The sequence below is a fragment of the Pseudophryne corroboree genome, chromosome 6 (genome assembly GCF_028390025.1).
Source record: "Pseudophryne corroboree isolate aPseCor3 chromosome 6, aPseCor3.hap2, whole genome shotgun sequence".
NCBI classification, from domain to species: domain Eukaryota; kingdom Metazoa; phylum Chordata; class Amphibia; order Anura; family Myobatrachidae; genus Pseudophryne; species Pseudophryne corroboree.
In genome coordinates, this window is record NC_086449.1 from 649,697,261 (window position 1) to 649,719,424 (window position 22,164).

Below are 22,164 nucleotides of genomic sequence, written 5' to 3' on the forward strand. Positions count from 1 at the left end.
CACTATTCCCACTCGTGGGTGTCCACGACCAGAGCTGGATTAACAATGGGGCGGGTGGAGCTGCAGCTCCAGGACCTTCCATGAAAATAGGCCCAAACCTAGCAGCAGACTGGACCAGGTGCCTGGACTGGTATTTGGCCAGTTAAGTGGTATTTGATGCGGATGGATGCTGCTTCATTCATTTGCAGCATTTGGACAATGCATCAGCTGCAGCTACAGTACGTTCTGTGCATATACACTACTGCTGTGTGGAAGCTGGCAGCCCTGTATTAGCTGGCAATGCACCCGACAGTCACCAGGGGGCGCTGTAGAGATTTTTTTTGATATGTTGAAAATGAAAGTAAAAAGTGAACTGGGCACCAGCACACTTTTGCCATGATCCGCAGCGGCTCCTGTCACCCGCCCACTATATTTCCGGCAGCATCTTTGACTGACAGGGTGGCCTGGCTCTGCTGCACTGCAGGGGTCTGCATGACCCCACCTCCTCTCCTCCTCCACTGGTCTGCAGCATCTAAGGACACTGCTCCTATTATCAAAGGTAAGCAGCTTCCGTCCTCTTTTCTATTTTTTTTTCCTTTCTGTGCCAACCCTTCTAACCTTTTCCAGCATGTGCTATACCCTCTGCATTTTCCCTGACTGTGCTGCCAGCCACCAGCCCTTTTCCTGCCAATGCCAGCCTCTCTGCCCTTCTCCGGCCAATGCTAGCCCCTCTTACTTTACCTGACTATGCCAGCCCCCTGCCCTTTTCCTGCCTAGGCCAGCCCCTCTGCCCTTCTGCCAGTGCTAGCCCTTCTTACTTTACCTGACTGTGCCAGCCACCCTGCCCTTTTCCTACCTATGCTAACCCCACTGCCCTTTTCGAGCATATGCCAGCCTCTCTGTTGCGTGTTCAGACTTCATGCCCTTCTATTTGCATCCATATCGCTACCCATCCTTGTATGTGCAATCCTGTTGTCCTGTCTGTACCTACCATTATGAATTTATCCAGTCTACGCTGCTAGCCTCTCAGTGGCGTAACTAGGGGTCCGCAGCCACTGTGATCGCATGGAGACGCGCAGGGCTGCGGGGCGCCCTAGCCGCCGCCACTGATTTCTGCTGGGAAGGACACGGAGGGCACAGCGCGCACCTCTCCTGTGTGTCCCTCTTGGGTCTCCGGCGGCAGCGGCGTGTCTGTTTAATGAAGTGCCCATTTGTGAGCTCTGATTGGCTCATGAACTAGCACTTTATTTGACAGACACGCAGCTGCCGCCGGAGAAGCAGGAAGGACACACAGGAGAGGCGCGTGCTGTGCCCTCCGTGTCCTCCTTCCCAAAACTCACAGCACAGCAGTGGGGGAGCCTGGAGGGGGGGGGGGGGGGGGGGAGGGGGGTGTACCTGGCACTGGGTGAGCATATTTGGCACTGGGGGGAGCATATTTGGCACTGGGGGGGGGCATATTTGGCACTGGGGGAGCATATTTGGCACTGGGGGTATATGTGTACCTGGCACTGGGGGGGCATATTTGGCACTGGGGGTATATGTGTACCTGGCACTGGGGGGGGCATATTTGGCACTGGGGGCATATGTGTACCTGGCACTGTGGGGGAATATCTGGCATTGGGGGCATATGTGGCACTGGGAGCACAGCCCTAGCAACAAGCATTACCCCCTGGTTACAAGCACAACACCCGGCTCATGAAATCCCTGGCAACAAGCATTACCCCCTAGCAACGAGCATGACACCCAGTGCATGAAACCCCTGGCAACAAGCTTGAAACCCAGCACATGATACCTCTGGCAACAAGCATAACACCTACCGCATGAAATCCCTGGCAACGAGCATGACACCCTGAGCATGAAAACCCCTGGCACCGTGCATGGAACCAAGATCATGAAACCCCTGGCTACGAGTAGGTAATTTAAAAGTAATTAGAAGCCTTACTGTAGGACTTAATGTGTAATGGGCATTGCGGTGTGTGGCATAATGTATCACAGACACTGCGGTGTGTGTCATAATGTGTCACAGGCATTACGGTGTGTGGCATACTATATCACGGGCATTGTGGTATGTGGTATAATGTCTCAGGGGCATTGCAGTGTGTGGCATAATGTATAACGAGCATTGCGGTGTGTGCATAGGGTATAACGGGCATTGTGGTATGTGTCACAGGCATTACGGTGTGTGGTATACTATATCACGGGCATTGTGGTATGTGTCACAGGCATTACAGTGTGTGGTATACTATATCACGGGCATTGTGGTATGTGGTATAATGTCTCAGAGTCATTGCAGTGTGTGGCATAATGTATCACGGACATTGCGGTGTGTGGCATAATGTATCACGGACATTGCTGTGTGTGTCATAATGTGTCACAGCCATTGTATGTGCTATAATGTATCAGAGGCATTGCAGTGTGTAGCATAATGTATAACAGGCATTGCGATGCCTGTCATAATGTGTCACAGGCATTACGGTGTGTGGCATAATGTGTCACAGGCATTACGGTGTGTGGCATAATGTGTCGGGAGCATTATGGTGTGTGGCATATTGTGTCATGGGCATTATTGTGTGTGGCATAATGTCTAAGGGCCATTGCGGTATGTGGCATAATGTATACTGGCCATTACTATACGGAGGAAAAATGACAAATAATGTAAGGGGCATGAATCAGGATTTTTATTTTTCCTGAGATGGCCAACGTCTGGGCGTGCAGGTTGCAAAACTGGGGTATAAGGTAGTCGTTTCCTGCAATGCCATGCCCCTTTATGCAAAGACACGCCCATTTCAGCAAGGCCACACCCCCTTTTGCGGGGTGCACGCAGATTCACCGCTTTACTAGTGCCAATTATGGGGGGAAGGGGGGGCGCCAGAGAATTTTTTGGCTTGGGGGAGAAAAATTTCTAGTTACGCCACTGGCCTCTATGCTGGTCCCCTTCTGCACCAACCTCTCTCTGCCCCTCTCTATCTCTGCCCACCTTTCTACCCTTCTACTGTCTATGCCAGCCTTTGCCAATGCTTGTTTGTGCAAGCAATTCTGCTGTTCTTGTGTCTGCGCCAGCTTTTCTGCTCTTTTCTTATTGTGCCGTATGCCCGTCTAGTCTGTGCTTGCCTCTCTGCAGTTCCCTTTATGTATGCCAGCCTCTTTGCCCTTGCTGTCTGTGTCAGCCACTTTGCCAATCCCCTGTCTGTGCCAGACTTTCTGCAGTTCCCTTGTCTGTACCAGCCTCTGTGCCCTTCCCGTTTTTGTGCTAGCCTCTGTGTCCTTCCCATCAGTGTCAGTCTATCTGCCCTTCCCATCTGCTCCAGCCTCTGACTTTCCCATCTGTGTCAGCCTCTCTGACCTTACCCTGTCTGCGCCAGTCTGTCTGCCCTTCCCGTCTGTGCCAGCATCTGTGCCTTTCCATCTGTGCCAGTCTGTCTGTCCTTCCCATTGATGCCAGCCTCTCTGCCATTCCTGTCTACGTCAGCCTCTTGGCCCCTCCTGTCTGCGCCAGCCTCTCCGACTTTCCCGTCTGTGCCAGCCTCTATGCCACAGTGCTGGTCACACCCCCTGTCGTGGCACACAATAGGCCCTTCATAAATATCAGCTGCAGGCCCATACTGACATTAATCTGGTACTGTCCACAACGCCAATAGAGTGGGAATAGAACCTGTGGCAAGTGCAGCAAGCTCACAGCATGGCAAGCGCAGCAAGCCCACGAGGGGCTTTATTGCACTCGCCTCCCTCGCTGGCATTCTGCTGCCGGGATACCGGGGTCAGTATGCTGGCCGCCGGAATCCCCAGCGCCGCTCTCCCAGACCCAACCCCTGAGAAGTAGGGCCTCACGTGCTGTACATTCCTGGCAATTTTACCATCAGTATTTTGGAATAAAGGGGGTAATTCCAAGTTGATCGCAGCAGAATTTTTTTTTAGCAATTGGGCAAAACCAAGTGCACTGCAGGGGAGGCAGATATAACATTTGCAGAGAGAGTTAGATTTGGGGGGGTTATTTTGTTTCTGTGCAGGGTAAATACTGGCTGCTTTATTTTTACACTGCAATTTAGATTGCAGATTGAACACACCACACCCAAATCTCTCTCTCTCTGCACATGTTATATCTGACCCCCCTACAGTGCACATGGTTTTGCCCAACTGTTAAAAATTTCCTGCTGCGATCAACTTGGAATTACCACCACCAAAATTATTTAATTGCAAAAGTCATTCTACAAATAGGAAAGTCTAACAACTGAACTGCTCCATGGGACTATCAATGAGAAATCTCACTGTGTACATGCAGAGATTGATACAAGTATGAATTATGAGCACTGTTTCTTTGATATAATATTCTTATAACGGGTGCTGTAGGGAATGCCGGCGGTCAGGATGCTGGCGGTCAGAATACCGACTGCGGCATCCCGATGATCAGAATCCCAAAAGGAGGAGATAAGTATACTTACCTTCCTCACATGGCCCCCTAACCCTCCCTCCCCTCAGCATAAACCGAACCTTCCCTCCCCCGCAGCCTAACCCTAACCCGCTGTGGTGGTCCCTAAACTCCCCTGCCTGCAGCCTAAACCTAACCCCACCCTGGAGCCGCAAGCTGCAGCCTAAGCCTAACCCCCCCCCCCCCCCCGAAGCCTAAACCTAACACCCCCCCCTTCCCACTTGCGGCTTACCTCTCCAGAGCTCCGACACTTGGTCGTTTAGAATCTCGGTGGTCGGGTTTCCGGCGCCAGGCAGGTGATCCTATTCGGGAGTAGTGTTGGTATCCCCAAATCAGTATTTCGACTGCCGGGATCCCAACTGCCGGGATCTTGACCGGATTCCCCTATAGCAATATATAAGTCCTTATAGCTAGTATCCTTTTTGTGACTTAAAGGTCACTTTACATATCATAGTCTCTGTGGATTTGTGCAATAAATGTTATCGCCCAGACTGCTGGAGCAGCCATTTGGGCTACTGACACATTTGTCCACATGCACCTATCATTAAATTGTGCCAAACACTGTAACCCCATTTTTTTACTTTGTGACTCAGCTGCTCCATGCAACTTTTTCTTCAACTGTGCATCTTAATCTGCGACTTTATTTCAATTTCTTTAAAATAAAAATACTAATCCTAAATACCTAGCATACTATTAGTGACTAACAATGCAAAATTCAGGAAAAAATAAGATTTTACTCACCGGTAAATCTATTTCTCGTAGTCCGTAGTGGATGCTGGGGACTCCGTAAGGACCATGGGGAATAGACGGGCTCCGCAGGAGACTGGGCACTCTAAGAAAGATTTAGTACTACTGGTGTGCACTGGCTCCTCCCTCTATGCCCCTCCTCCAGATCTCAGTTAAGGAAACTGTGCCCGGAAGAGCTGACATTACAAGGAAAGGATTTTGGAATCCAGGGTAAGACTCATACCAGCCACACCAATCACACCATATAACTTGTGATACACTTACCCAGTCAACAGTATGAACAACAACAGAGCATCAACAATGGATGCCAACATAACGTAACCCTTTATTAAGCAATAACTATGTACACGTATTGCAGAAAGTCCGCATTTGGGACGGGCGCCCAGCATCCACTACGGACTACGAGAAATAGATTTTCCGGTGAGTAAAATCTTATTTTCTCTAACGTCCTAGTGGATGCTGGGGACTCCGTAAGGACCATGGGGATTATACCAAAGCTCCCAAACGGGCGGGAGAGTGCGGATGACTCTGCAGCACCGAATGGGCAAACACAAGGTCCTCCTCAGCAAGGGTATCAAACTTGTAGAACTTAGCAAATGTGTTTGAACCCGACCAAGTAGCTGCTCGGTAAAGCTGTAATGCCGAGACCCCTCGGGCAGCCGCCCAAGAAGAGCCCACTTTCCTTGTGGAATGGGCTTTCACTGATTTTGGATGCGGCAATCCAGCCGCAGAATGAGCCTGCTGAATCGTGCTACAGATCCAGCGAGCAATAGTTTGCTTTGAAGCAGGAGCACCCAGCTTGTTGGATGCATACAGGATAAACAGCGAGTCAGTCTTCCTGACTCCAGCCGTCCTGGCTACATAGATCTTCAAAGCCCTGACTACATCAAGCAACTTGGAATCCTCCAAGTCACGAGTAGCCGCAAGCACCACAATAGGTTGGTTCAAATGAAAAGATGACACCACCTTCGGCAGAAATTGCGGACGAGTCCGTAATTCTGCCCTGTCCATATGGAAAACTAGATAGGGGCTTTTACATGACAAAGCCGCCAATTCTGACACACGCCTAGCCGAAGCTAAGGCCAATAGCATGGCCACCTTCCACGTGAGATACTTTAGCTCCACGGTCTCAAGTGGCTCAAACCAGTGGGATTTCAGGAAACCCAACACCACGTTGAGATCCCAAGGTGCCACTGGTGGCACAAAAGGGGGCTTAATATGCAGCACTCCATTACCAAACGTCTGAACTTCAGGAAGAGAAGCCAGTTCCTTTTGAAAGAAAATGGATAGGGCCGAAATCTGGACCTTTATGGACCCCAACTTCAGGCCCATAGTCACTCCAGACTGTAGGAAGTGCAGGAACCGGCCCAGCTGGAATTCCTCTGTAGGGGCCTTCCTGGCCTCACACCAGGCAACATATTTTCACCATATACGGTGATAGTGTTTCGCTGTCACGTCCTTCCTAGCCTTTATCAGCGTAGGAATAACTTCATCCGGAATGCCTTTTTCCGCTAGGATCCTGCGTTCAACCGCCATGCCGTCAAACGCAGCCTCGGTAAGTCTTGGAACAGACAGGGCCCCTGTTGCAACAGGTCCTGTCTGAGAGGCAGAGGCCATGGGTCCTCTGTGAGCATTTCTTGCAGTTCCGGGTACTAAGTCCTGCTTGGCCAATCCGGAACAATGAGTATTGTTCTCACTCCTCTTTTTCTTACGATTCTCAGCACTTTGGGTATGAGAGGAAGAGGAGGAAACACATAGACCGACTGGAACACCCACGGTGTTACCAGGGCGTCCACAGCTATCGCCTGAGGGTCTCTTGACCTGGCGCAATACCTTTGTAGCTTTTTGTTGAGACGGGACGCCATCATGTCCACCTGTGGCAGTTCCCATCGATTTGTAATCTGAGTGAAGACTTCGTGATGAAGTCCCCACTCTCCCGGGTGGAGGTCGTGGCTGCTGAGGAAGTCTGCTTCCCAGTTGTCTACTCCCGGAATGAACACTGCTGACAGTGCTTGCACGTGATTCTCCGCCCAACGAAGAATCCTGGTGGCTTCTGACATCGCCACTCTGCTTCTTGTGCCGCCCTGGCGGTTTACATGAGCCACTGCTGTGATGTTGTCTGACTGAATCAGCACCGGTTGGTCGTGAAGCAGAGGCTCCGCTTGACTCAGGGCGTTGTATATGGCCCTTAGTTCCAGGATATTTATGTGCAGACAAGCCTCCTGACTTGTCCACAACCCTTGGAAGTTTCTTCCCTGAGTGACTGCCCCCCATCCTCGGAGGCTCGCATCTGTGGTCTCCTGTATGCCGAACCTGCGGCCCTCGAGAAGGTGAGCACTCTGCAGCCACCACAGAAGAGACACCCTGGCCCTCGGGGACAGGGTGATCAGCCGATGCATCTGATGATGCGATCCGGACCACTTGTCCAACAGATCCCACTGAAAGATCCTCGCCTGGAACCTGCCGAAGGGAATGGCTTCGTATGATGCCACCATCTTTCCCAGGACTTGCGTGCAGCGATGCACCGACACCTGTTTCGGTTTCAAGAGGTCTCTGACTAGAGTCACGAGCTCTTGAGCCTTCTCCGCCGGGAGAAACACCTTCTTCTGGTCCGTGTCCAGAATCATGCCCAGAAAAGGCAGACGCGTCGTAGGAATCAGCTGCGACTTTGGAATATTCAGAATCCAGCCGTGCTGTTGCAACACTTCCTGAGAGTGTGCTACGCTGATTAGCAACTGTTTTCTGGACCTCGCCTTTATGAGGAGATCGTCCAAGTATGGGATAATTGTGACTCCTTGCTTTCGAAGGAGCACCATCATTTCTGCCATTACCTTGGTAAATATTCTCGGTGCCGTAGAGAGCTAAAACGGCAACGTCTGGAATTGGTAATGACAGTCCTGTACCACAAATCTGAGGTACTCCTGATGAGGTGGATAAATGGGGACATGCAAGTAAGCATCCTTGATGTCCAGAGACACCATAAAATCCCCCTCTTCCAGGCTTGCAATGACCGCTCTGAGCGATTCCATTTTGAACTTGAATCTTTTCAGATAAATGTTCAGGGATTTTAAATTCAATATGGGTCTGACCGAACCGTCCGGTTTCGGTACCACAAACATTGTGGAATAGTATCCTCTTCCTTGTTGAAGGAGGGGAACCTTTACCACCACCTGCTGGAGATATAACTTGTGAATTACCGCTAACACTACTTCCCTTTCTATGGGGGAAGCTGGCAGGGCCGATTTGAGGTAACGGTGAGGGGACATCACTTCGAATTCCAGCTTGTATCCCTGAGACACAATCTGTACAGCCCAGGGATCCACCTGTGAGCGAACCCACTGGTGGCTGAAATTTCGGAGACGCGCCCCCACCGCTCCTGGCTCCTGTGGAGCCCCAGCGTCATGCGGTGGATTTAGTGGAAGCCGGGGAGGACTTCTGTTCCTGGGAACTAGCTGTATGGTGCAGCTTCTTTCCTCTACCCCTGCCTCTGGCAAGAAAGGACGCACCTCTGACCTTCTTGCTTCTCTGTGATCGAAAGGACTGCATTTGGTAATACGGTGCTTTCTGCTGTGAGGGAATATATGGCAAAAAGTTTGACTTCCCAGCCGTAGCTGTGGAAACTAGGTCCGAGAGACCGTCCCCAAACAATTCCTCACCCTTGTAAGGTAACACCTCCATGTGCTTTTTGGAGTCGGCATCACCTGTCCATTGCCAAGTCCACAGGACCCTTGTGGCAGAAATTGACATTGCATTTATTCTAGCGCCCAGTAGGCAAATGTCCCTCTGGGCATCCCTCATATATAGGACAGCGTCTTTTATATGCCCCAGGTTCAGTAAAATGGTATCCTTGTCTAAGGTATCCATTTCCTCAGACAGATTATCTGTCCATGCTGCTACAGCACTACACATCCAGGCCGACGCAATTGCCAGCCTCAGTATAGTACCTGAGTGTGCATAAACAGACTTCAGGATACTTTCCTGCTTCCTATCTGCAGGATCCTTAAGGGCGGCCGTATCCTGTGACGGCAGGGCCACCTTTTTACATAAGCGTGTCAGAGCTTTATCTACCCTAGGGGAGGATTCCCAGCGCATCGTGTCCGTTGGCGGGAAAGGGTACGCCATAAGTAACCTTTTGGAAATTAGCACTTTCTTATCGGGGGAATCCCACGCTTTTTCACATAATTCATTTAACTCATGTGAAGGGGGAAAAGTCACCTCTTGCTTTTTCTCCCCATACATATACACCCTTTTGTCAGGGACAGGGTTTACCTCTGATATGTGCAATACATCCTTCATTGCTATAATCATGTAGCGGATGGCTTTAGCCATTTTAGGCTGCAATTTTGCATCATCGTCATCGACACTGGAGTCAGAATCCGTGTCGATATCTGTGTCAACCATTTTGGATAGTGGGCGCTTCTGAGACCCTGACGGCCTCTGCACTGTAGGATCAGGCATGGGCTGAGACCCCGACTGTCCCAAGGCATCAGCTTTATCCAACCTTTTATGTAAGGAGTTTACATTATCATTTAACACCTTCCACATATCCATCCAATCAGGTGTCGGCGCCGTCGGCGGAGACACCTCATTCATCTGTACTTGCTCTGCCTCCACATAGCCCTCTTCGTCAAACATGTCGACACACGCGTACCGACACACCACACACACAGGGGATGCTTTATATGAGGACAGGACCCCCACAAGGCCTTTTGGAGAGACAGAGAGAGAGTATGCCAGCACACACCCCAGCGCTATATGACCCAGGAATCACACAGTAACATAGGGGTATATGCAATCCCGGGCGAATCGCGCCTTTTTTCCGTCCGTTTAAAAATTTGCCTGCACTCGACAGCCGCAGCCCTGCCGCCGGGACCATGAATTCACCATATGCAATGCATAACGGATTCGACACACCCCTTGGCGGATAACGGCCCAATCGGCGAGTAGTGGGCGTCCCGAATTCGACTTCCCGCCGAAAGCAGCCCTTTATTAGGGCTTGTTTGCTGCGTGCTCTGCAGCCATTTTGTGAACCTGCAGAGAGGTGTGAGGAGGTGCAGAGCTAGCAAATTGGTTGTTTGCTGTGGTATCGTTTGGACACCCCAGCAGGCTTTATTCCAGGACAGACAGGAGGATACCTGTTACCCCGGAGGAGAGCCATTTTCGGAGCTTTTACAACATTTGTAGGTAAGTACCACATGTGGGTCTGGTGTTGCATGTATGTGTTTGTGTAGTGGGGGTTGCCATGAGGTGTACATGGGGTGTTTGGGTATGTGTATAGCTCCTGCTTGTTTTGCTGCATTTTTTTGTGGATTTTTGTGTTTTGGGGTAGTTTTTCACGTTTTTTTTTCCTTCTTAAAATGATTTTTTGGTTCTTGCTTTTGCATTGGTGTACCTCCAGCATGTGCAGGATTGATTTTTGGCTAGTTTGGGCTGATTTTAGTGTGTGTCGGTAGCAATGCGGTCGACATGTGGTGGTGTTTGTCAAACATGTTTCTTCCCTCCTGTTTTAGCTCTGGTGTACCTCCTTTTGTGTGCAGGGATGCTTTTCGGTTAGTTTGGGGTGATTTGGAGCAAGTTTGGTCGGCCATGCGGCCGACATGTGGTGTCGATTGTAGAGATGAGCGCCTGAAATTTTTCGGGTTTTGTGTTTTGGTTTTGGGTTCGGTTCCGCGGCCGTGTTTTGGGTTCGACCGCGTTTTGGCAAAACCTCACCGAATTTTTTTTGTCGGATTCGGGTGTGTTTTGGATTCGGGTGTTTTTTTCAAAAAACCCTAAAAAACAGCTTAAATCATAGAATTTGGGGGTCATTTTGATCCCATATTATTATTAACCTCAAAAACCATAATTTCCACTCATTTTCAGTCTATTCTGAATACCTCACACCTCACAATATTATTTTTAGTCCTAAAATTTGCACCGAGGTCGCTGGATGACTAAGCTAAGCGACCCTAGTGGCCGACACAAACACCTGGCCCATCTAGGAGTGGCACTGCAGTGTCACGCAGGATGGCCCTTCCAAAAAACACTCCCCAAACAGCACATGACGCAAAGAAAAAAAGAGGTGCAATGAGGTAGCTGTGTGACTAAGCTCAGCGACCCAAGTGCCCGACACAAACACCTGGCCCATCTAGGAGTGGCACTGCAGTGTCACGCAGGATGTCCCTTCCAAAAAACCCTCCCCAAACAGCACATGACGCAAAGAAAAAAAGAGGCGCAATGAGGTAGCTGTGTGAGTAAGATTAGCGACCCTAGTGGCCGACACAAACACCGGGCCCATCTAGGAGTGGCACTGCAGTGTCACGCAGGATGTCCCTTCCAAAAAACCCTCCCCAAACAGCACATGACGCAAAGAAAAATAAAAGAAAAAAGAGGTGCAAGATGGAATTGTCCTTGGGCCCTCCCACCCACCCTTATGTTGTATAAACAGGACATGCACACTTTAACCAACCCATCATTTCAGTGACAGGGTCTGCCACACGACTGTGACTGATATGACGGGTTGGTTTGGACCCCCACCAAAAAAGAAGCAATTAATCTCTCCTTGCACAAACTGGCTCTACAGAGGCAAGATGTCCACCTCATCATCATCCTCCGATATATCACCGTGTACATCCCCCTCCTCACAGATTATCAATTCGTCCCCACTGGAATCCACCATCTCAGCTCCCTGTGTACTTTGTGGAGGCAATTGCTGCTGGTCAATGTCTCCGCGGAGGAATTGATTATAATTCATTTTAATGAACATCATCTTCTCCACATTTTCTGGATGTAACCTCGTACGCCGATTGCTGACAAGGTGAGCGGCGGCACTAAACACTCTTTCGGAGTACACACTTGTGGGAGGGCAACTTAGGTAGAATAAAGCCAGTTTGTGCAAGGGCCTCCAAATTGCCTCTTTTTCCTGCCAGTATAAGTACGGACTGTGTGACGTGCCTACTTGGATGCGGTCACTCATATAATCCTCCACCATTCTTTCAATGTTGAGAGAATCATATGCAGTGACAGTAGACGACATGTCCGTAATCGTTGTCAGGTCCTTCAGTCCGGACCAGATGTCAGCATCAGCAGTCGCTCCAGACTGCCCTGCATCACCGCCAGCGGGTGGGCTCGGAATTCTGAGCCTTTTCCTCGCACCCCCAGTTGCGGGAGAATGTGAAGGAGGAGATGTTGACAGGTCGCGTTCCGCTTGACTTGACAATTTTGTCACCAGCAGGTCTTTGCACCCCAGCAGACTTGTGTCTGCCGGAAAGAGAGATCCAAGGTAGGTTTTAAATCTAGGATCGAGCACGGTGGCCAAAATGTAGTGCTCTGATTTCAACAGATTGACCACCCGTGAATCCTTGTTAAGCGAATTAAGGGCTGCATCCACAAGTCCCACATGCCTAGCGGAATCGCTCCCTTTTAGCTCCTTCTTCAATGCCTCCAGCTTCTTCTGCAAAAGCCTGATGAGGGGAATGACCTGACTCAGGCTGGCAGTGTCTGAACTGACTTCACGTGTGGCAAGTTCAAAGGGCATCAGAACCTTGCACAACGTTGAAATCATTCTCCACTGCACTTGAGACAGGTGCATTCCACCTCCTATATCGTGCTCAATTGTATAGGCTTGAATGGCCTTTTGCTGCTCCTCCAACCTCTGAAGCATATAGAGGGTTGAATTCCACCTCGTTACCACTTCTTGCTTCAGATGATGGCAGGGCAGGTTCAGTAGTTTTTGGTGGTGCTCCAGTCTTCTGTACGTTGTGCCTGTACGCCGAAAGTGTCCCGCAATTCTTCTGGCCACCGACAGCATCTCTTGCACGCCCCTGTCGTTTTTTAAAAAATTCTGCACCACCAAATTCAAGGTATGTGCAAAACATGGGACGTGCTGAAATTTGCCCATATTTAATGCACACACAATATTGCTGGCGTTGTCCGATGCCACAAATCCACAGGAGAGTCCAATTGGGGTAAGCCATTCTGCGATGATCTTCCTCAGTTGCCGTAAGAGGTTTTCAGCTGTGTGCGTATTCTGGAAAGCGGTGATACAAGGCGTAGCCTGCCTAGGAAAGAGTTGGCGTTTGCGAGATGCTGCTACTGGTGCCGCCGCTGCTGTTCTTGCGGCGGGAGTCCATACATCTACCCAGTGGGCTGTCACAGTCATATAGTCCTGACCCTGCCCTGCTCCACTTGTCCACATGTCCGTGGTTAAGTGGACATTGGGTACAACTGCATTTTTTAGGACACTGGTGAGTCTTTTTCTGACGTCCGTGTACATTCTCGGTATCGCCTGCCTACAGAAGTGGAACCTAGATGGTATTTGGTAACGGGGGCACACTGCCTCAATAAATTGTCTAGTTCCCTGTGAACTAACGGCGGATACCGGACGCACGTCTAACACCAACATAGTTGTCAAGGACTCAGTTATCCGCTTTGCAACAGGATGACTGCTGTGATATTTCATCTTCCTCGCAAAGGACTGTTGGACAGTCAATTGCTTACTGGAAGTAGTACAAGTGGGCTTACGACTTCCCCTCTGGGATGACCATCGACTCCCAGCAGCAACAACAGCAGCGCCAGCAGCAGTAGGCGTTACACGCAAGGATGCATCGGAGGAATCCCAGGCAGGAGAGGACTCGTCAGAATTGCCAGTGACATGGCCTGCAGGACTATTGGCATTCCTGGGGAAGGAGGAAATTGACACTGAGGGAGTTGGTGGGGTGGTTTGCGTGAGCTTGGTTACAAGAGGAAGGGATTTACTGGTCAGTGGACTGCTTCCGCTGTCGGCCCAAGTTTTTGAACTTGTCACTGACTTATTATGAATGCGCTGCAGGTGACGTATAAGGGAGGATGTTCCGAGGTGGTTAACGTCCTTACCCCTACTTATTACAGCTTGACAAAGGGAACACACGGCTTGACACCTGTTGTCCGCATTTCTGGTGAAATACTTCCACACCGAAGAGCTGATTTTTTTGGTATTTTCACCAGGCATGTCAACGGCCCTATTCCTCCCACGGACAACAGGTGTCTCCCCGGGTGCCTGACTTAAACAAACCACCTCACCATCAGAATCCTCCTGGTCAATTTCCTCCCCAGCGCCAGCAACACCCATATCCTCCTCATCCTGGTGTACTTCAACACTGACATCTTCAATCTGACTATCAGGAACTGGACTGCGGGTGCTCCTTCCAGCACTTGCAGGGGGCGTGCAAATGGTGGAAGGCGCATGCTCTTCACGTCCAGTGTTGGGAAGGTCAGGCATCGCAACCGACACAATTGGACTCTCCTTGTGGATTTGGGATTTCGAAGAACGCACAGTTCTTTGCGGTGCTACTGCTTTTGCCAGCTTGAGTCTTTTCATTTTTCTAGCGAGAGGCTGAGTGCCTCCATCCTCATGTGAAGCTGAACCACTAGCCATGAACATAGGCCAGGGCCTCAGCCGTTCCTTGCCACTCCGTGTCGTAAATGGCATATTGGCAAGTTTACGCTTCTCCTCCGACAATTTTATTTTAGGTTTTGGAGTCCTTTTTTTACTGATATTTGGTGTTTTGGATTTGACATGCTCTGTACTATGACATTGGGCATCGGCCTTGGCAGACGACGTTGCTGGCATTTCATCGTCTCGGCCATGACTAGTGGCAGCAGCTTCAGCACGAGGTGGAAGTGGATCTTGATCTTTCCCTAATTTTGGAACCTCAACATTTTTGTTCTCCATATTTTAATAGGCACAACTAAAAGGCACCTCAGGTAAACAATGGAGATGGATGGATACTAGTATACAATTATGGATGGACTGCCGAGTGCCGACACAGAGGTAGCTACAGCCGTGGACTACCGTACTGTACTGTGTCTGCTGCTAATATAGACTGGTTGATAAAGAGATGTAGTAGTAGTATGTATGTATAAAGAAGAAAGAAAAAAAAACCACGGGTAGGTGGTATACAATTATGGACGAACTGCCGAGTGCCGACACAGAGGTAGCTACAGCCGTGGACTACCGTACTGTACTGTGTCTGCTGCTAATATAGACTGGTTGATAAAGAGATGTAGTAGTAGTATGTATGTATAAAGAAGAAAGAAAAAAAAACCACGGGTAGGTGGTATACAATTATGGACGGACTGCCCAGTGCCGACACAGAGGTAGCTACAGCCGTGGACTACCGTACTGTACTGTGTCTGCTGCTAATATAGACTGGTTGATAAAGATATGTAGTAGTAGTATGTATGTATAAAGAAGAAAGAAAAAAAAACCACGGGTAGGTGGTATACAATTATGGACGGACTGCCGAGTGCCGACACACAGGTAGCTACAGCCGTGGACTACCGTACTGTACTGTGTCTGCTGCTAATATAGACTGGTTGATAAAGAGATGTAGTAGTAGTATGTATGTATAAAGAAGAAAGAAAAAAAAACCACGGGTAGGTGGTATACAATTATGGACGGACTGCCCAGTGCCGACACAGAGGTAGCTACAGCCGTGGACTACCGTACTGTACTGTGTCTGCTGCTAATATAGACTGGTTGATAAAGAGATGTAGTAGTAGTATGTATGTATAAAGAAGAAAGAAAAAAAAACCACGGGTAGGTGGTATACAATTATGGACGGACTGCCCAGTGCCGACACAGAGGTAGCTACAGCCGTGGACTACCGTACTGTACTGTGTCTGCTGCTAATATAGACTGGTTGATAAAGAGATGTAGTATGTATGTATAAAGAAGAAAGAAAAAAAAACCACGGGTAGGTGGTATACAATTATGGACGGACTGCCGAGTGCCGACACAGAGGTAGCTACAGCCGTGGACTACCGTACTGTACTGTGTCTGCTGCTAATATAGACTGGTTGATAAAGAGATGTAGTAGTAGTATGTATGTATAAAGAAGAAAGAAAAAAAAACCACGGGTAGGTGGTATACAATTATGGACGGACTGCCGAGTGCCGACACAGAGGTAGCTACAGCCGTGAACTACCGTACTGTGTCTGCTGCGACTGGATGATAAATAATGATATAAAAAATATATATATATCACTACTGCAGCCGGACAGGTATATATTATATAATGACGGACCTGCTGGACACTGTCTGTCAGCAGAATGAGTTTTTTATAGAATAAAAAAAAAAACACCACACAAGTGAAGTCACACGACGAGTGTTTAACTTTTTCAGGCAATCACAATATAGTATACTATACTACTAACTATACTGGTGGTCAGTGTGGTCAGGTGGTCACTGGTCAGTCACACTGGCAGTGGCACTCCTGCAGCAAAAGTGTGCACTGTTTAATTTTAATAATAATATGTACTCCTGGCTCCTGCTATAACCTATAACTGGCACTGCAGTGCTCCCCAGTCTCCCCCACAATTATAAGATGTGTGAGCTGAGCACAGTCAGATACGAGTGTTTAACTTTTTCAGGCAATCACAATATAGTATACTATACTACTAACTATACTGGTGGTCAGTGTGGTCAGGTCACTGGTCAGTCACACTGGCAGTGGCACTCCTGCAGCAAAAGTGTGCACTGTTTAATTTTAATAATAATATGTACTCCTGGCTCCTGCTATAACCTATAACTGGCACTGCAGTGCTCCCCAGTCTCCCCCACAATTATAAGATGTGTGAGCTGAGCACAGTCAGATATATACATAGATGATGCAGCACACTGGGCTGAGCAGTGCACACAGATATGGTATGTGACTGAGTCACTGTGTATCGTTTTTTTCAGGCAGAGAACGGATATATTAAATAAAACTGCACTGTCTGGTGGTCACTGTGGTCAGTCACTAGTAAACTCTGCACTCTCTACAGTTCTACAGTACTCCTAAGCTCCAGTAAATCAGGTCAATCTCTCTCTCTCTCTCTTCTAATCTAAATGGAGAGGACGCCAGCCACGTCCTCTCCCTATCAATCTCAATGCACGTGTGAAAATGGCGGCGACGCGCGGCTCCTTATATAGAATCCGAGTCTCGCGAGAATCCGACAGCGTCATGATGACGTTCGGGCGCGCTCGGGTTAACCGAGCAAGGCGGGAAGATCCGAGTCGCTCGGACCCGTGAAAAAAAACATGAAGTTCGTGCGGGTTCGGATTCAGAGAAACCGAACCCGCTCATCTCTAGTCGATTGTATGCCAAACATGTGTTTTCCCTCCTATTTTAGCTCTGGTGTACCTATTGAGTGTGCAGGGATGCTTTTCGGTTAGTTTGGGGTGATTTGGAGCAAGTTTGGTCTGCCATGCGGCCGACATGTGGTGTCGGTTGTATGCCAAACATGTGTTTTCCCTCCTATTTTAGCTCTGGTGTACCTCCTGAGTGTGCAGGGATGCTTTTCAGTTAGTTTGGGGTGATTTGGAGCAAGTTTGGTCGGCCATGCGGCCGACATCTGGTGTCGGTTGTATGCCAAACATGTGTTTTCCCTCCTATTTTAGCTCTGGTGTACCTCCTGAGTGTGCAGGGATGCCTTTCGGTTAGTTTGGGGTGATTTGGAGCAAGTTTGGTCGGCCATGCGGCCGACATGTGGTGTCGGTTGTATGCCAAACATGTGTTTTCCCTCCTATTTTAGCTCTGGTGTACCTCCTGAGTGTGCAGGGATGCTTTTCGGTTAGTTTGGGGTGATTTGGAGCAAGTTTGGTCGGCCATGCGGCCGACATGTGGTATCGGTTGTATGCCAAACATGTGTTTTCCCTCCTATTTTAGCTCTGGTGTACCTCCTGAGTGTGCAGGGATGCTTTTCGGTTAGTTTGGGGTGATTTGGAGCAAGTTTGGTCGGCCATGCGGCCGACATGTGGTGTCGGTTGTATGCCAAACATGTGTTTTCCCTCCTATTTTAGCTCTGGTGTACCTCCTGAGTGTGCAGGGATGCTTTTCGGTTAGTTTGGGGTGATTTGGAGCAAGTTTGGTCGGCCATGCGGCCGACATGTGGTGTCGGTTGTATGCCAAACATGTGTTTTCCCTCCTATTGTAGCTCTGGTGTACCTCCTGAGTGTGCAGGGATGCTTTTCGGTTAGTTTGGGTTGATTTGGAGCAAGTTTGGTCGACCATGCGGCCGACATGTGGTGTCGGTTGTATGCCAAACATGTGTTTTCCCTCATATTTTAGCTCTGGTGTACCTCCTGAGTGTGCAGGGATGCTTTTTGGCTAGTGTGTGTCAGCCATTTTGTGTGTGTCAGCCATTTTGTGTGTCAGCCATGGTTGATTTCCAGTATGTGCAGGGATGCTTGTACAGGGTTTTTTTTTTAAATTTTTTTTTTTTTTTTTGTGCTTTGGTCCTGCTTGAGAACTGGGGTCCCAGCAGCATGATGTGATTGCATTTAATTATGTAATGTGTTAAATTTTTCAATATATATAATTTTTTTTTTGTCTTTTTAAAACAGAGATGTCCAGGGACAAGCAGCCCCGATCCCCCCCTTCCCCCACCCACTCGGATCTATCCCTGCATAGCAACGAGGAGTGGGAGCCGACCCAGGAGGGGGATACGACCGCCAGGCATGCAGTGACCAGCCACGGTCGTCAAGGGCCCATGAGAAGTCTAAGAAAAAGCCTAGTAGAAAGGTACTGACAACACCTGCAGACACAAATAGCATCCAACTTGATCCACCCTAGTTTGCGCACTGCCATGCACACCTACAGGTATATGTGCGCAATGCCAGGGATACTGACACTCACAGGTACATACTGATCTTATTAAATGCATGGTTTGTTTTTTTCAATCCCTAAAGGCAAGAAGCCAGCCAGAGGAGCAGTCGGAGGAGGAAGCCTCTGGTGAAGATGCAGGACCGAAAAAGCCGCGTGGACCCAGATACACTGAGGCGGAAAACTGTGCTCTAGTGGATGGCGTCGACAGGTCCAACAACGTTCTGTATGGACCAAGGGCACAGACCACAGCAGCTAGGACAAAGCGAAGCATCTGTGATTCCATCACGAGCCAAGTCACTGCAGTATCTGGAAACCGCCGGAGCGCCAGAAACTGCATGAAGCGGTACAGTGATTGCCGCAGACAGACCAAAAAGAAGATGGGGATTCAGCGCCGACATGAGACAGCTACGGGAGGTGGCCCGGCTCTCAATCTGAAGTGGCTACCCTGGGAGAATGTTATTAGAAGGTGCATGAACCCTGCCATGGTCGAAGGAGTTCGCGGAGGTGTGGACTCTAGCCGTCCTGCTGGCTTTCCCGAGGAGGAAGAACCGCCCAGAAGACGGAAGAAGGCGGGAGATAAGCAGTCCAAAAGGAGGCCTGATGGTAAGAATACATTCAGATGAGCTGTATTAACGAAAAAATTGTTTTGTATTTGCTAATGTGATTATTTTTTTTTCAGACAGGCCTGCCCAGAGGACATCACCTGCGCGCAGGACATCGCCAGCGCGCGGACCGACACCTGCGCAGCAGGCATCGACAGCAGCGCGCAGGCCGACACCTGCGCAGCAAGCATCAGGAGCGCGCAGATCTTCACCTGTGCGCCACAGATCGTCATCGCACAGTTTGTCACCTGTGCACCAGACAACGTCGGCGCGCAGACTATCACCTGTGCGCCAGACATCAGCGCACAGAACTTCACCTGTGCGCCATACACCGTCGGCGACCACACCACAAGATGGGCGCCAAACTACAGCTCCTGCGCGCAGGCCATCACCAGATCGTCGTATCTCCAGGAGCTCTGGGACTGTGACTGAAGAGCCTCAAGACACAACCCTTGAGGACCCATCACCCGATCTGTTTGAGTCTACAGGGTTAACAGACGAGACTTTTCTTGGGTTTGAGGACAGCCGTGCAGACGTATCCAGCCAGACCCTTGAAAAGTCTTCAGATACGAGGACAAGTGAAGCTCCTGGAGCAGCGGCACCACAGGATGGAGAAGGTTTGTATTTAATTTTTGGGGGTGGGGGGGGGGGGGGGTGTGCAGCAGTTTTGTATAGTTTATTAACTTAAACAAATAATAAACTATACAAAACAGTGGTGCCACGGACCAGCAGCGGACTAGCTTCGGGAATTGGTTCCTACTACAGGCCGGATCTCCTCCTACAGGAGTCGTCAGAGGATGACGAGGTGGAAGTGCAGCAGGCTGCAGTTGCTACATCCCTGTGTGAGTAAATAGAATTGTGAGCCTTCAAACAAATGTATGATGAATGTGTATAATATTTTCTAATTTTCTTTTCAGCTGCCCAAATGCAAGTGGTGGCAGACGTCCAGGAAGGGCAGAATCCCTCAACTGTTCAGAGGGTTCACACCCTGGCATCGGAGATTACTTCCCGCCAGGATACGTACACAAATGTCGTTGGAAGCAGACTGGATAACATTGAGAGGACAATGGAGAAGATGTCAAACAGTCTGCTTGAAATGCAGAAGGCTCTTGCCGACAGCACGGCCACAATGCTACAGGTCAGAATGGAAGATCATAGGGAGACTATGGACGTCCTATACATTCTGGCCGAATCCATGAGCCGGCTCGTGGAGAACACAACATGTCTGGCACACAGCAATACCAACATGTCGGAGAGCCATCGACAATCCTCATCCAGCCAACAGCTCATCGCAACAACACTGCAGATGATCTATGACAAGCTCCCAGAACCAGCTCATCAACACGCTGGTGATCCACCATTTCCGCCGTCACAAGCCACAAGGACGCCTCGTACCCTTCCACAACTACCATCCCAGTACAGACAGTCACAGATGTACCAGGGATATACAGGGATGTACCCCACCCACCAGATGCCTCCACCACCGGCCGCCACATCTACAGCCGCATGGGCACAGAGGCCCAGTCAACGCACTACCCAGCCTCCCAGGACATCGACACCCCACCAGGAGGAACACCAGGATCCGGACAGACTTCCACCATAAGCCCGGTCGTATTGTTTTATTTACTTATATGTTTTTCATGTATCCCTTTCTTCCCCTCCCATTAGTTTGTTTTTTTCCTTACTATTGTTTTTTCTTTGTTGGGCTTCCCCACCCGTGACCGGGTACTACCATGGAGCTTTGTGTAGGCATACATGCGCGGGCATGTATGCGGGCGCGTGTGGTAACGGATGAAAGCTCCTTGTGGCTACATGTATGATGGGCCAAAGAGCAATTCTGATACCACTCTTTTACCCAAAAAATCCTTTTTGTAATGGTGTACAATAGGCTTTCACTGTTGTGTGAATTTACTATTCACTAGTGTGTGTTTTTGGCTTATTCATAGGATTGGGTGGAATATTGAAGTGGACGGCATAAGTTCGTGTTGTGCGTACCAAGGTGAGTAGAGCAATGTTTCAATGTATATATTCTAGAAACTTTGGACCGCCTGCCTTTGTGGAACCACACAGCCCAGCAATGGGTCATGCTGGGCTGTGTGGTTCCACAAATGTTAGCGTGTCAAAGTGCTGACCACTGACGCCACTATTCCACTTTGGACCGCCTGCCTTTGTGGAACCACACAGCCCAGCAATGGGTCATGCTGGGCTGTGTGGTTCCACAAATGTTAGCGTGTCAAAGTGCTGACCACTGACGCCACTATTCCACTTTGGACCGCCTGCCTTTGTGGAACCACACAGCCCAGCAATGGGTCATGCTGGGCTGTGTGGTTCCACAAATGTTAGCGTGTCAAAGTGCTGACCACTGACGCCACTATTCCACTTTGGACCGCCTGCCTTTGTGGAACCACACAGCCCAGCAATGGGTCATGCTGGGCTGTGTGGCTCCACAAATGTTCTTGGGAAAGAAATGAACATGACTTTAGTGTCTTTACTTAATATACTTTTTTTCTTTTCCCCACAGATATCTATCTACACAAGAAAAGAATATAAAGAATAACAAACTACTTTTTTGTTTTATTAACTGTCAATTTTTATTTCAAAAATAAAATCCAATTTTTCTTCAATAAATTTTTAAAAAGAGAAGTTTTCTGTGGTTTTTATTAAAAATATTTGATATGAAGTTGAATTGTACAGAAGTAGGTCGCACATGGAACATCAGGGGAACTGTGTTGTCTCTTCACATCCACGCCACTTGGGAAGGAAACACCGCAAGACCTGTGGAAGAGAACAGTATGAGGTTCCA

General features: G+C 49.2%; 1 protein-coding gene across 2 annotated transcripts; it reads left to right on the forward strand.

Moving 5' to 3' along the window:
• Nucleotides 1-368: 368 nt before the first annotated feature.
• Nucleotides 369-21,949, forward strand: LOC134935553 (serine/arginine repetitive matrix protein 1-like). Of its 2 annotated transcripts, XM_063930543.1 has the most exons (7): nucleotides 370-538; nucleotides 18,498-18,675; nucleotides 18,843-19,362; nucleotides 19,439-19,978; nucleotides 20,075-20,203; nucleotides 20,279-21,360; nucleotides 21,883-21,949. In XM_063930543.1, exons 3-6 carry the CDS (start codon nucleotides 19,095-19,097, stop codon nucleotides 20,962-20,964), a joined length of 1,623 nt encoding a protein of 540 aa, XP_063786613.1. In that variant the 5' UTR covers nucleotides 370-538; nucleotides 18,498-18,675; nucleotides 18,843-19,094; the 3' UTR covers nucleotides 20,965-21,360; nucleotides 21,883-21,949. The 2 variants fall into 2 exon arrangements, with proteins under 2 accessions (XP_063786614.1, XP_063786613.1); XM_063930544.1 differs by lacking the exon at nucleotides 20,075-20,203 and having other exon boundaries at nucleotides 369-538.
• Nucleotides 21,950-22,164: the final 215 nt, after the last annotated feature.

Coding starts and splice junctions, on each gene's coding strand:
- LOC134935553 (XM_063930543.1), top strand. CDS start 19,095: ATGAAGCGGTACAGTGATTGCCGCAGACAGACCAAAAAGAAGATGGGG. Junction 19,979..20,074: donor GGCACCACAGGATGGAGAAG/GTTTGTATTTAA, acceptor TATACAAAACAG/TGGTGCCACGGACCAGCAGC. Junction 20,204..20,278: donor TGCAGTTGCTACATCCCTGT/GTGAGTAAATAG, acceptor TTTTCTTTTCAG/CTGCCCAAATGCAAGTGGTG.